Source organism: Bidens hawaiensis, unplaced genomic scaffold (assembly GCF_021521415.1).
Source record: "Bidens hawaiensis isolate Kalapana, Puna unplaced genomic scaffold, B.hawaiensis_p1.1 tig00419715_1, whole genome shotgun sequence".
In the NCBI taxonomy this organism is placed as follows: domain Eukaryota; kingdom Viridiplantae; phylum Streptophyta; class Magnoliopsida; order Asterales; family Asteraceae; genus Bidens; species Bidens hawaiensis.
The window spans coordinates 48497-64616 of NW_027504934.1; the positions used below are offsets into that span (position 1 = coordinate 48497).

Here is a 16120-nt window from a genome sequence, read left to right on the forward strand (position 1 = left end):
TTTGATTTATCTTATTATCTTTTCTATATTTGTATTGGTATTGGAACATGTCTCCTCCTCTATTCTATTTAAAGAGAATTGTAAATGAATGAGAAGGCACGCAGATATAACAATCTTTTAATTTTGATCTCTCTCTTGTGCTTCATCGGCTTCTTGCTTAGTTCCTTTGTATTTCTTAATTAAATCTGGCCTCTAAAAAAGAAATTATTTAAATAAATCTAACGATGGCGACACGGTGTTTGACTATTATTCAATCATGACCGTTCCTGCAGTCTTCTCCTTAAAAACATAAAACCCTGTCATTTTACACAAGTAATCCCACCATTGGCCCAACTCTTTGACCACAAATAGTCGTACAGGGGCAAACCCGTAATTCCACCAGACAACACCCACCGCATCAACTCTTTGACTTTCCTCAAATTAAACCATCATTTATTCTCTGCTTATTATTATTAATGGCTCGTGTTGAGCTCATGAATTCATACCTAAACTCCGGCACCGGCGCTAACAATATGGAAGACATCGCCGTCCGGGACGCCGCCACAGCCGGCCTCCAGAGCCTCGAGAAACTAGTTACCTTACTCTCCACCCATCCCCACCGTACACCGTCGTACTCCACCGCCACCGATTACGTCGCCGTCGCCGATATCGCCGTCACCAAATTCAAGAAATTCATCTCACTCCTCAACCAGACTTCCACCGGCCACGCCAGATTCCGGCGAGGACCCGTTTCAGTTTCAAATCCGCCTGTCACAGTACACAAAAAACCGATAATTTCTCCGGCGAATTTGCCGGCACCGGCGCCGGTAACAGTTCCGGCGGTGGCAGAGAAAGTGTTTTCTCCGTCTCCGGTTCAGAACCGGATGACGACAACTCCGGCGACTACTATAAATTTCGCCGGAGCTGCAGTCGCCGTGGCATCTCCGGCGACTTCGTTTATGTCGTCGTTGACCGGAGATACCGATGGTTTACAGCCGTCGATGTCTTCTGGGTTTCAGATCACGAATCTGTCTCAGGTTTCTTCTGCTGGAAACCCTAATCTGTCGACGTCATCGTTTAAACGGAAGTGTGATTCCGTTAATGATTCTCATGCAAAGTGCACCAGTTCTTCCGGTCGTTGCCATTGTTCTAAAAAACGGTACGGAACTCAGGTCCGGCCCTAATTTTATTTTTTTTATATAATGGGGATTTTAAATTGTAAATTTTATTATTTTTAGGAAAACAAGGATGAAGAGGGTTGTGAGAGTGCCGGCAATAAGCCTGAAAATGGCGGATATACCACCGGACGATTATTCATGGAGGAAGTACGGTCAAAAGCCGATCAAAGGCTCACCACATCCAAGGTAATGCCTTGTTGCTAGTTTGTGTTAGGGTTGTTTAAAGTCCGATTTGCTCGGTTTTAACGAAATTTTTGACCAAAGGGAAGTTAGTGTTTTAGAAAACTGTATGATTCGGTTTTAGCGGTTTGAAGGTTTAGAAGTCATAACTTTATATTACTAAAATAATAAAAAGTAAATAATAATAAATATAGTGAACATTATATAAAGAGAGATTATGGGTCTGTTTGGTATAAGGCAATGCCGTAATGGAATGAATAAGGGAATGGAATGGAATGAGCGAGGTAATGGAATGAACAAAGGAATTTCATTTCCATTGTCTTGTTTGGTTACCATATAGGAATGAAATTAATCATCACTTTATATTATTTTTTTTTAAATAGTAAACTACATACATACTATTTTCATCAATTAATAGAGAAAACAACATAACAATGATATAATAATATAAATAAACTTATAATTATAATTATAATTATGACAATAATATTTATATTATAATAGAAAAGTAGCCTCGATAAAAAAAATAATGATAATAATTATATTGTAATAGAAAAAATAATACTGATAATAAAATAAGAAAATAATATTAATTATTATTATTATTGTACTTTTTTCATTTCATTCCTTGAAGGAATGAAAAAAAAAACACCCAGGGTATGTTTGGTTAGAGGTAATGGAATGAAGGCGGAATGAAATGGGAGAATGAATTGAATAGACAAGGGAATGAAATGGATCATTACTATTCCTTTGTATTGTTTGGTTAACCTATAGAAATGAAATCAATTATTAATTTTTATTGTTTGGTATCCAAAAAATTTATAGAAATGAAATAGAAATAATAAAAACACTCATATCTGAAAATACTTTTTAACAAAAAAAAAAAACCTACAATGGCGATAGTGGTAGCTCCGGCGACAAAAATGGTGGTGGCGGTGGCGATGGTGGCGGCAGCGGTGGTGGTGTCGGCGGAGTTGGTGGTGGTGCCAATGGTGGTGGTGATGGTGGTTGTTAGGTGGTAGTGTTGTTGAGAAAGTAGAGTGAAGGAGGAATGAAATGAAAAAAAAAGGGGATTGGAAGGAATGATTTTGATGAAATGAGATTCCATGTGTAATGGATGATTCCATTCCATTGAGCAACCAAACATCACTTTTTTCATTCCCACGTAATGAATCATTTCATTCCTACTGTCATTCCTGCATACCAAACGCTACCCCAATCTCAAGGAATGAAAAATCTTTAAATGGAAGGAATTGCATTTCTTTGGAATTATTCATTTCATTTATGCAGGACAACCAAACATATTTAATTCAATTCCTTTGGAATGATACCTTCATTCCTTTATACCAAACACTACATATGAATTTCAAGTAGTAAACGATACCGATTTTCAAATGGACAGTCTACTTTGCACGATTATTTATGAGTTTCAAACCGTATATACATTAGTAAATAATTAAAGCCGAATCATGAGTAGGGCCGCATTTATTTAAAACCGGCCGAGTTTATTTGATTCGGATAGTTGGGTGGGTTCAAGTTTATGAACCCGTGAACTCAGTGATTCTCACTCGTTTATTGGCCAACTCACCGAGTCATAACTCGGGATAGTTTTGTTATCAGTTTATTATTATTTTCATTAGCTTAGGATAATGGAGCCGGCCCAAAAGTTAAAAGGATTGACTAATGGTTAGGTTTTCAATGCGAGTTGCTTGGACTTTTAAATATTATGTATTTAAATAGTCTTAACTTGAAGGTCTAATAATATATATCTTCGGTCACAATAATATTTGGTACAAAACTTACGCACCAACCGATTAAAATAAAGACAAAAAGTCAATGGTATCTAGAAAGTCAACTCTGACTTTTCTATAAAACAATGGGATGGCTTTGATTCTCCATTTTAAAATATTTTTCACTGTTTATGGTTTATCTAGTGTACCTCATTTAATATAATTAATTTTATTTGGTATTATAGGGGTTATTACAAGTGTAGCAGCGTCAGAGGGTGTCCAGCAAGAAAACATGTTGAAAGAGCTTTAGATGATCCGTCGATGCTTATAGTGACTTATGAAAGTGAGCACAGTCATTCCCTCGATTTGAAGGACTCGCCCGTAACCATAATTTTTGAATCTTCTTGAATTTCGTTGTCAACATGTTTAAAGATTAAATTTTCTAACCCTTAAGTTGTGAAGAGGTGTTTGTTAAAAGGGACCAAATGTCAACAAGGAAGCTTGCATGTCATTATCTTTATACCCTTTGTTTGGTGTTTGAAGTTGAAAGATGAAAAACACATGTAAAATTTATGGAAGGTGATGTAAGAGTTTGTGGATTGGGTGAGAATTGAATCAAGTTTAGTTTTGGTTTTTAATAACTTATAGTTTATTTTATAATTTAAAGCTATCATGGTATTGATTTGTTATTTTTTTTTCTTTACAAGTCACACATTTTAACTTTACTTTTATATTACATTAGTCTTTTACTCTAAAACCATGTGTTATGGGTTATTCTTCTTACTTTCCATCATTCATCATGTCTGCACCGTCTCAAAGTCAACTCAGCTTTTTCATCATCATTCAACCTCGCTACTCAACTGGTGCTATAGTTCACTCCCTTCTTTTCCATCATTCTCTACTATTTTATTGTTTAATAATATAAAGAAAAGGAAAAAAATCTCATTAGATTGCCCTCCACCATCCTTCAAAGGATGTGCATAACCACCCTCATTCTCATCATTTCACGCGTGACCATTTGGCGGCGGCGTGATGTTCCTCCGTCACCCTTGAAGGAGGGAGCCTGCCACGTAGATGTTAGGAACAAAGCGGTACGCGGAAGCGATACAACACACAATGCACAACGATAAACACGCATAAACGAAAATATAAACAACACAAGAATTTAACGTGGTTCGGTCCCCGCGAGGGGACCTACGTCCATGGGCTGCAACTAGGTTTTCTTATTAGCTCAGAACAAATATTACAATTACATGATGGAATATATATATAATAAGCATGATTAGGGTTAACACAATTAGAAACCAAAGTCGGGCCTCCTAATAAAATCGGCCCAAAGGCCTTCATAACCCAACAATCTCCCACTTGAAGGCCTTGCGATAAACTCCAGCCTGCCATCCAAGCAAATAACAATCACAATCATCCAGTAACGTAAGTAATCTTCAGTAACAGAAATCTACCAGCCTCCAATTCCAAGAACAAGCTAAAACTTCAACAATAGAAGTTCTTCAAGCCTCCAGTTCTCTAGGAACAAACTAAAATTTCTACCAATCCACCCTAGTTGCAGCAGCCTTTCTCATCAGTTACCTGAAGGGCCCATTGAAGCTCCTGAGAGCTCCAATCCGGTCATCACGACCCAGCCATGGCAAAACCTGCTATGACTCATCCTCAATCTTAACCGGCCCTCACTTACTCACACTGCCAGCTCCAAAGACTTCCAGATGATAAACACTCTCCAAATAAGCAGACTCTACCAGGAGATATTTTCACATTCGAATTCCCGGTCTTCCGAACCCAGCGTCCCTTTGGAAACGAACCTAGAACACACCGCATGCTTCCACTATTATCAAAACCCCGGACATGTTCAGACCTCGAATACGCTAAAGCTGACATCCCTGTGGCTCTAGGCTTCATGTCTGCAAACTGAAACCCCTTAGCTATACCCGATTCAGCGAGCCAAGACCTTATAACTCGAAAGTTGGTTCACTTCTTCCGATGATACGAAAATCGTATCTTCCAAAAGTCTTAAACTAAAAGATTCAACAATGCTTCATTGAAGTGAGTAACAAGAAATAAAGCATACAAGAATCTTGAACCCAAGAGTCTTCACTGCCTTCACTGGGTCCTAATGCATCAACCCCGGATACATTCTCAGAAGCAAAATTCCAAACCTTTTGACATCGACTCTTCAAATGTCCCCACCTCCATGCAGCCTACCAAGTCGACTATGCCTAACTCCCACTGTCTCTGTTATCCCAATACATGCCACACCAACACTCCATGAGATGAACCCCAATCGTATTTCCTTGGCAAAGTGGCGCACGTAAGCGATACAACACACATATGCACAACGATAAACACGCATAAACGAAAATATAAACAACACAAGAATTAAACGTGGTTCGGTCCCCGCGAGGGGACCTACGTCCACAGGCTGCAACTAGGTTTTCTTATTAGCTCAGAACAAATATTACAATTACATGATGTGATATATATATATATAATAAGCATGATTAGGGTTAACACAATTAGAAACCAAAGCCGGGCCTCCTAATAAAACCAGCCCAAAGACCTTCATAACCCAACAGTAGAAGCCTTCAAGGGTCTTCCATGATCCATACCCCCTGGACATCTATGCAACCCATTTATACATTTGGCTCATTCTCGTTTTTCTGTTTCTAGTAATGAGTCTAGTATCAGTAGTTCTGGTTATGCTTGTCAATTGTCCAAAGTACAAATGATTACCTTTTTCTGATTCGAAATTAGTTACTTTTGCACCTTTTGATTTATTGGATTGTAATATTTAGACTTCATCGGTTTGAATAAGTCTGGGTACGAGTATTATAAGGTTTTAATAGATAATTGTACACATTTTGTATGGGTATATCCCCTTAAATATAAATCAGATACATTCACCACATTTCCCAAATTTCACCAATTAATTCATACACAATTTAATCGGAAAATAAAAAAGTTTCACTGTGATTTAGGCAGGGAATTTGATAACCATGAATTCAAATCATTCGCCAACACTCACGGCCTTGTATCCTGATTCTTGTATCCACAAACGTCTCCACAAAATGGTTGGTCGGATCGATCTGTCGTCTAAGCGACATAGTTCGCACCGTACTCATTCTCTCCTTCCGCCATCCGTTTGGGTCAAAGCCCTTCACACTGCAACCTAACTACACATTTTATTGACCCACTAAACGTTTACAGATTATACAAACCTTAACTTGTTTCATACTCTAACTCTAATTCCTAATAATACTCAAACACATAATAAAATAAACTTTATACCCTATCTCTAACTCCAACAATCAACTCTTAACAATAAATTAACCATTTAATTTAAACTCTAAGATTTATCTTCCTTATCTTCAAACTTTGTATTCGTTGTTCAAATCTAAGCCTCATCCATATGTGAAACAAAGATCATATCCTTCATAAATATTGTTGAAATTTGAAAACTGATTTTTTAATGGTTTTGAATTTTTTTATACCGTGGATTTTTAATTGTCTGTTGAAGGTTCTACAAACATTGGTTATTTGAAAGAATTTATGGATTTCGCAGGATTTGTAGTATTTCTGTATTTGCATTTCATACAGTTTTTTGCAGCCCAATAGATTTTCTTTGGGCTTTTTGGGATTTTGCTGGTTTATTTGCAGCTCAAATAAACAAATTGTTTTGTGTCATTTGCAACCGGAATAAACAAAGCGGCCCGATGGCCCACAATTGATTAAACAGTCCAACTTCAAAGCCCGACATACCCGACCTGCAAGACCCGTTTGAAACCAAGACTGACCCACCAATTTTCGATCCGCTTAATAGTTATCCTTATACGGTTCTGGGTTGTTCTGGGTTCTGGCCCATTACATCTAATGATACGGTTCAAGTTATTAGCTGACGAATTGAAGAAAGTAAGAAGGCAAAAAGTTATTTAATTATTGTAAAATAAATCAAATAAACATTTAAATTTAAAGTTAAACAACTAATGGAATTCTGTGATGTGGAATGTAAATGTTGGGTAAAAGTATAAACGAAAATAATATTTGAAAGGTATAGTTTTTATGACAATTATTTAAGTTCTTCTAAAATAGGTCCAATGCATAGACTCGGAGAGGGTTATGACTTATGCCTCCCAAGAGAGTAGGGGTGACCAAGAAACCGAATTAACTGAACCGAAACTGAATTAACCGAAAAAACCGAACTGAAGCATTAACCGACGGTTTTATTTTTTGCTTTTTTGAAAAACCGAATTTTCGGTTTCGGTTCGGTTTTCCATTTTTAAAAAACCGAGTTGCGCGGCTTTGTTTTTAGCGATTTTTCTTTGGTTAACTTCCTGTTTATTTTATCTTTGGCTCATTCGAGTCAAGCATGGTCACCCTTTCCTTGTGAAGTCAGTTATGACTTCTACCACGTTTGGATTGCTGCTTGATGATGCATTTTTTTTTCTCTTTGTGGGTTGGTCTTTTCGGCTCTTTTGGGAATGGGTCTTCATTATCATAGAGGCCCAAGTTGATGTTGATGTTTAGATATTTGGCGTCCGAAGAAGTTGTAAACATGTTTGAAGCTGGTGTCTTTGTTCGTTTGACAATTAGGTCATCATAAAGTCAGCTCCCATTTTTGGAATGGGGCTCCATGTCATACGAGTCCTAACAACCTCTCAGTGCATTCCCAATGGGTTCTCTATCTCCATCTTTAAAATTTAACTAAAACACACAACTTTTTTAATTTATGCATCGTTTTTTAAAAACCTTCCCCAACCCATTCTCCATTCCCATCTCTATATTCTTTTTTTATTATTTTTTCTCTTTCTTCCATTTATAATCTTAACTCTAACTATTTTGTCTTATTATCATTTTCAATATAAATTGATTTTTAATATATATTTATAGAATGGTAGTTGGAAATGGGGTGTTGTGTTTACACTTTAAATTTGGAGGCTTCCTATACCATTTCACTAAAATTTAGAGATGGAGTTTAGAGATAGAGAATGGGTTAGAGTGGTTATTTAGTTGATTTTTCTAAATTTTAGAAATGGAGATAGGTATGAAGAACCCATTGGGAATGCTCTCATGCCTCTGTATAAGGAATACCTATTTTGGCAATTTCTTTCCTAAACTCGGATAGTGACGCCATGATGAAATCCTTCTTGTCCTGATCATTTTGTCGACCCGTTGAAGATGTCGTTGAATTTGTTCACTTTTTGATGCAAATCTTTTCATTTTGAATTAATTTGATGGACGGTACGTTCGGTTGAATCAAGTTGCGCGGCTAGATGGTCAAGGATTGTTTCCCAAAACGAGTCGTGTTTTTGTTGATTTCCATCTTTCGGGTCCTCCGATATTGCGACCTAAGCCCTAGCTAACGTGACTTTTTCAATCTCGAAGCATGGTTTCACATTCTGTTTCCCTATCATTTTTTCTACATTTCATGGGGCCGGCTCCGATGATTCGTTTGATTCTTCGTTTATTATATTATCCGACTCTTCGTTGTTGTTGCATTCATCTGACTCTTGGTGTAGGCGGTAGTTAGAGTAGCTTGGGTGTGGGTGTGGGTGTGGGCGTTAGTATAATTATTGGTGTTGGTAGAGTGGAGGGTTTGCAAAGCGGTTGTACGGGAAAAAATTGACTTCGAAAAATCCTGGAGATTGGTCCAGGATTGGTGTTGGTGGAGTTATTAGGGCGGTATTTGTTGTGCATAAGACCCAAATTTGAGGCGGCACTTGTTGATTTGATTCGGGATTACAAGAACTACTGGCTCTCTGTTTCTTCGCTATAGAAAATAAGATGCTTAAGGGTAAATAGAGAGAATAAAGGATGAATTTGTGTGAAAAAAAATGTTAATTGGTTGGTTAATTTATAGATTGGATTTTAATTATCTTTGAACGGCGGTCATATGACTGTCACAAGACCATCAGGGCGATCGACAAGGCTGCCCCGTTCGAAATCGTTTTCTTGAGCCCAAGAATGCGGGGGTGGTGTCCCGGTGAGGTCGAGCCCAACCTGCATCCACTACGCCTTGCCCTTAGTGAAATAATAGTAAACATCGACTCACTTAGTTTTTTAACTTAGCTATAGTTGACATGCATATTCGGCAAGGCTTAGACGAAAACACGTACGGGGTTGTCAAAATTTTCAGACGAAAACAAGTAACTTTACACTAGTGAGAAAAAAAAACTGGTAAGAGGGAGAGGGGGGGGGGGGGGCATAACAATACTGCACCCCTATGCATATTTGACTATCAGTATTTACTTTTCTAACAAAAATAACATAACATTAAATGCAACACATACTCTACTGAAAACATTTTAGTATTACTTAACTACATATATTTAATTTTATGTGTATATAATGATGAGAAAATTGATTAAAAAAATATTAAAATTTACCAAAATATCTACCGCCCTCGTCTTTCAATCTCATAATAGTGCATTGAGTTCAACGAATGGCTTTAATCAACTACCCCAGCAGGCCAACATAACCTGATTTCAAATTTACTTTTAAACATGATAGTATATTATATTTCTCGCCTAATGGCTAAAACATATGATCCAAGTCTCCAACATAACACATATATAATGAACGTGACAAGTGGAATTTCATTTTCTATTTCAAAATTGATGTGATCATTGAAGATGTATAAGCTTGATGTATGAAATTAATAACGTATATAGTTCAAATGGACTCGTGTATTGAAGTTATAAACCATTAAAACTGACTGAAATGGCTATAAAAAAACTAATCAGTTTGAGTTTTATATTGTTAAAAACAGTCGTTTGAAATTTGGAATAAATCATTGAAACTAATTCGACCGGTTTCTTATTACTTTTTTTATTTTAGATATATGCAGTTATGCATACGTATACTATTTATAAACTATCTTTTAACATCTGAAACATTTCAGATACGAACAAATGATTTTGAACCGAAGAAACAATATGTAGTTAGGATTCAACCAACCAACCAACCAACTTACCCACTTTGGTTTATCTTTTTCAAAAACAATGGCTAACAATTTGACCCGCAACTCTTATCCAGATGAATCAATCTGATAGTATAGACACGTGAACCCACATGTTAGTATAATAAACGTTAAAATAATATAACTATCACAATATAGAAATTCACTCAAAATGCATATCATAGAATAAAATAAAATGCATGAAGGTTATCAATTTGGTCGTCGTGATTGGATCAGTTCGGGATAGATCGGTTTGATCCAATTGGCCACCGTCTCTCTTTGAGCACACAATTCTCAAATATATATTTTAATAGTTGGAAAGAAAACAAAACGAAAGTAACATGAGCACGATTATTTAGGCCCAAGTGGCTAATACCACTCCCATACCTTCTCCCATACTTCATAATTTCATTTCTATTTTATTAATTTTTTAATAAGAAATAAAAAAAAATATGATATCTGCTATGGTGGTTTACGATTTGATTCAATCCGATACGATACGAATATATTTAACAACATATTCCGAACGAGCCGCTAACTAAAGTTTAGAAGAAGAAAAAGGTTGGACGTCTTGGTTGGGCCGGCTAAATATTTATTTATTTTGTAGATACATGTAATTAACTTAATTGATGCAAGTGTGTGTTATGTGGAGAGCAACCAAAGAACTCTGTACATGTAATGGCGAGATAGTGAAATGTAAATGGGCCAATTTGGTATGATCCTTGATTCAATCATGGGTTAAGATCCCGAGTCTTGGAGGGCGACTCTCGGTAAAAGACATCTTAGAGTCACAGTTAACGCTAGGTCTTACCAAAAGTTGGTAAATGATATCAAAAGAATCTCCTTCCTTTGGATTCATCACAGAAACAAGAAAGCGGGTATAGATCGGGAGAAATGGTGTCATTTTAATTTTATTAATTTTTCATTATAACTGTATTGTTCCTTTGTATCTTGTTTCATTGCCTTTGTATTGTTCCTTCTTTGCTGTTGGGCTCTGTCTTCTTGCAGGAGTTCTTTTATTTTGTTTTTTAAATATAATTTGGCCTTAAAATAAAAAATATGAACTGCCACTCACTATGGTTTTATGAACAAACCACATATTTTTTTAATGACACGTTAAAGACGTTAAAGAAAAAGAATTTCAACATAACGGAGTCAAAATTTAAATAAAAACGTGAGATTCAGAGGTCATTTTTGTCACACCCCCCAGCCGAAGGCGGAAACGCCGGAGCGTGCGTAGATTGAAATCATGCACATGGTATTAAATGTAAAAACTCCTATTAAAAGAAACCAACGAATTATTCAAATATAATCCAAATAGAAAATATGACATAGCACTTTATTCATTCAACTTCTAAGTCTGACCCATGCCCAATATGAAACTTCAAGAATCTTCATAACTTAATTTCCATCACCTGAAAAACATGCGAGATTGTCAACTAAAAATAGTTTGTGAGAACATAGGTTTTGAAAAAAATAAGTTTTATGTTGAAAACATTCCATATGTGTTAAGTTACTTTGTATACTTTAGTGATTACAACCAAACCTCTGACACGTTTAGCGAGTCGTCTAATCCACGATTAGACTATTATGTTTAATGTTTAACGATCGTCGGATTCTGAACACGCAAGCCTCTACCCGAGGCCTGAGTGGGCGGGTCGGGCCGATAGATCTATCATCATACTACCACGGGCTTAACAAGTTAATGGTTGTACATGCGATTAAGTATACCCTTGTAATGATTACACATAACGAATATAATGAAATAAAGCTTGAATCAAATAGCATGTATAAAACGTAGAATAAATAAGTTGCATGTTTCCACCCCGAAGTATAAAACGTTTAAAAGCATGAAAAGGGGCTATGAACTCACCTTGCTTGACGGATGAACACGAACACGAGCAAGAGTTTGTTGAACCGGTTACGGGATGCCCTAGATTAAGTTTGATTTTTAAATTAGTTAGAGTGTCGCATACTAGAATGTTCTAAACCAAGAGCATGACCTCCAGCAAGTTGGTTCCCAGGTAAGAGTCACGGGTCCAATGGGATTATTTACGCCACTCTTGCCTTAGACAGAACCGTTTGCTTGTCAGATACATACATACCCGGTTTATACTCTATTTGTATACTAACTCAAAATGTTTTAGAATGGTTTTCATAAATAATAAAGTACGAGGTTAAAAGTGTAATATCATATAGTTTGGGTGTTTATTGGCATTTAAGAAAGTGTAGGATTCAAAGTGTAAATATTATAATTTAGGATATTTATTGACATTTATGAAAGTATAAGGACCAATTATGTAAGTATAATTTTTAGTTATGATAACTTTATGAGTTTTTTTTTTTTTGAAGATCATAAGAATATTCATAGTTGTTTATGGAAAAATTATAATTTAATCCAAGATTATGAGAAAACAATTATGATTTCTTGGAATAACATGATCATCATAATCTTTTAGAGCAAAAGTAAGGGTTTATTAACAATTTATGATGATCATGGTGAGAGTATATGAACAATTATGAAGATTCAAAAGAAAACTCAAGAACATAGGAACAAACTAAAAGAAATTCAAAAGAACAAAATCAAAATCAAAGATATATGAAGAACAACTAAGAAAACATATAAAACTTACTTGATTATGCTTAGAGAGAATGAGATTTGGTGTGAAAAAAAATATGAGAAGGAGGGGCTCTATTTATAGGCCAAAAGTTAAGGTTTGAATATGATTGCGATAGAGATAAAACTTATTTAAAGATCAAAAGATAACTTAATGATAATTATAATTATAATAATTATAAACAAAATGATAATGATAATAATAATAAAAAAAAGATATGTGTGCATGTGAGAAAGTGCACGGCACTTTTTTTTTAATTTAACTTTTTTTTTTCTTTTTTTTTTCAAATTAAATAAATTAGATAATGTAAAATTTAAGAAACAGGTTTAAGATAGAAGTTTCTAGAATGTTCTCTTTTTAAATCAAATGATTAATTTAAATACTTAGGATAAAAATAATAATAACAAAATATTTTGTTACATGTTATAAAATATTAATCTAGGCATTCCGGTTCAACGTGTTATATTAATGATTAAGCACGGTTATGATGAAATGAACATAGGATCATATAATTAAGCATATAAAGAAAATGTTATTCAATAAATGACACATAATTCAACACTAATAAATGTAAACGATGAAATTAATAAGAGCACAAAAGACTAGCGTTTTTGCAAGAAAAATCCATAGATGTTACAGTCTCCCCCACTTAAGGGAATTTCGTCCCGAAATTAAATAGTGGAAACTGCTTTGGATTGAAAAAGATGAGGGTATTTCTGTTTCATTTGATCTTCAAGTTCCCAAGTAAACTCGGGTCCTTGCTTGTAGTTCCACTTCACTTTTACTAGACGGATTCGACTTCGCTTGAGTTTCTTGACATCACGATCCACGATTTCGATAGGTTCCTCAACAAAGTGAAGTTTATCATCAATGCGAATATCATCAAAGGAAATAGGCTGAGTGTCATCGGCTAAGCATTTCTTGAGGTTAGAAACATGGAAAGTGTCATGAATACCACACAATTCCTGAGGTAGTTTGAGTTTGTATGCCACTGGACCAATCCTTTCAAGAATCTTAAAAGGTCCAACATACCTAGGAGCGAGTTTTCCCTTTTTCCCAAATCGGACAACACCTTTCCAGGGGGAAACTTTGAGTAAGACTTGGTCGCCAACTTGAAACTCAAGTGGTTTCCTTCGATTGTCGGCATAACTATTTTGTCGGTCACGAGCAGCCTTAAGTCTTTCTTGAATGATGGCAATCTTATCGGAGGTTGCTTGGATGATTTCAGGACCAATAACTTGCGAGTCACCAATCTCGGTCCAGCATACGGGTGTTCGACATTTCCTACCATACAAAACCTCAAAAGGAGCACATTTGATGCTAGTATGGTAGCTATTGTTATAGGAAAATTCAATGAGAGGTAAGTGATCATCCCAATTTCCTCCAAACTCGATTATGCAAGAACGGAGCATGTCTTCCAAGGTTTGGATGGTTCTCTCGGTTTGACCATCTGTTTGCGGGTGGTAAGCTGTACTAAGATCCACACGAGTCCCCAAGGATTTTTGAAGGGATTGCCAAAAGTTGGAGGTAAAACGGCTGTCACGGTCGGAGATTATAGATAAGGGAACACCATGACGTGTCACGATTTCGTTGATGTAAATTTGAGACAACATCTCCATTTTGTAGGTTTCACTAACAGGGATGAAGTGAGCAGATTTGGTGAGACGATCGATTATAACTCAAATAGAATCATGCTTACGAGTGGTTCTTGGTAGTTTAGTGATGAAATCCATGGAAATTTGGTCCCACTTCCATAGAGGAATCTCTGGTTGTTAAAGCAAACCCAAGGGCTTTCGATGTTCGGCTTTAACTTTTGAGCAAGTGAGACACTTCCCAACATACAAGACTATGTCCTTCTTCATACCAGGCCACCAATAGAATTCCCTAAGATCGTGGTACATTTTATCAGCTCCCGGATGGATCGAGTATCGAGTTTTGTGGGCTTCATCAAGGATAAGATTTCGAAGGTCTTCAGAATTTGGAACCCATATGCGTCCCATGAAGTAAAGTACTCCATCGGACTTAGTTTCCAATTGCTTTTCGGCTCCACAATCCAATTCAGCCTTGAGATTGTTTTGGGCTATCACTTGAGCTTGAGCTTGAAGAATTCGGGCCTTAAGGCTAGTGTGAACAATCATTTCCATGGCCCGAATACGAGAAGGTTTAACTCTTTCCTTTCGGCTTAGTGCGTCGGCTACGACATTCGCTTTCCCGGGGTGGTAGCGAATTTCACAATCGTAATCATTGAGTAGCTCGACCCAACGCCGTTGCCTCATGTTGAGTTCTTTTTGGTTGAGGATGTGTTGCAAGCTTTTATGATCAGTATAGATGATACATTTAGTTCCATAGAGATAGTGTCTCCAAATTTTTAGAGCAAAAATCACCGCACCTAACTCAAGATCGTGAGTGGTGTAGTTCTTTTCATGGATCTTGAGTTGTCGAGAGGCATAAGCTATGACTTTGCCTCGCTGCATGAGTACACAACCGAGACCTTGATTTGAAGCATCACAATAGACAATGAAATCATCATTTCCATCGGGAAGGGTTAAGATGGGTGCGTTACAAAGCTTTTGCTTTAAGGTTTGGAATGCGTCTTCTTGCTCTTGTTCCCAAATGAACGGCTCATGCTGACTTCAGATTTTGGCTCGGGCGTTCTCCCGGGAAACCGCCGCCGATTGCCACTTGACAATTGTTGTACCATCACAAGATCAGATCTGGCGTAACACACCGTGGGACGAAAACCTGGGTGAGCTCGGGGTTTGAACTGACAACCGTTGCACAAAGCTTAGCTCAAATCATTCATTGTCAATATCCACCTAAAAGAGACACAAGTGAAATGCGAACTTGAGTCTCTATTGGAAAATCCAAGCCTTCTACCGTTAGACTACAAGTGGAGGATTCGTGGCTTTTTCAATTTGGCATCAAAAAGTTGCAAAGGATTACAAAAATAATAATAAATTAAATATAAAATTTTAACGAAATTGAAACTAATTAATTACGTGGTTTTATTTATCTTGTAGCTTGCGTGGAGATTGGAAATGGGAATGGTGCATGTACCTGGTGGAGGTTTGTATTTGGTTTGAATAAATATTGAATTTTGGTAGCTAACGTGGAGATGTGAATTTGGTTCAAATAAATATCTGACTGTTGACATTTAATAAATTTGGTTGCAGATGAGGTTGGTCATATGAAATTTGCTTGGTCAAGTACGTAAATTACACTGGCAACAAATTTATATCGGTAATATATATTGTTATTTTATGTATAAAATATAATTGCTTCATGGTTCAACAAGTATATAAATTATGATAAAGATCAATGATCCGGTTAGACCGGATAATAAATGATTAAATTTTGAAGAAAGTCATCTATAGAATTTGTATAAACTAAAATCCATCTAATCTGATCTAAGAAAAGCAGAGAAGAATATGCAATGTGAAAGTTGTGATTATAAGTTACAAATAATAA

General features: G+C 36.3%; 1 protein-coding gene across 1 annotated transcript; it reads left to right on the top strand.

The window, feature by feature from the left end:
- The first annotated feature begins 497 nt into the window (after window positions 1–497).
- LOC143609501 (putative WRKY transcription factor 7) lies at window positions 498–3696 on the top strand. The gene is made up of 3 exons (XM_077084240.1): window positions 498–1138; window positions 1218–1343; window positions 3313–3696. Exons 1-3 carry the CDS (start codon window positions 513–515, stop codon window positions 3473–3475), a joined length of 915 nt encoding a protein of 304 aa, XP_076940355.1. The 5' UTR covers window positions 498–512; the 3' UTR covers window positions 3476–3696.
- The last annotated feature ends 12424 nt before the right edge of the window (window positions 3697–16120 follow it).

What these genes read in the sequence shown, in the direction of transcription:
- LOC143609501 (XM_077084240.1), top strand. Translation starts at nt 513, where the DNA reads ATGGAAGACATCGCCGTCCGGGACGCCGCCACAGCCGGCCTCCAGAGC. An exon ending in TGCCATTGTTCTAAAAAACG is followed by an intron (nt 1,139 to 1,217) that starts GTACGGAACTCA and finishes TATTATTTTTAG; the next exon opens with GAAAACAAGGATGAAGAGGG. An exon ending in AAAGGCTCACCACATCCAAG is followed by an intron (nt 1,344 to 3,312) that starts GTAATGCCTTGT and finishes TTGGTATTATAG; the next exon opens with GGGTTATTACAAGTGTAGCA.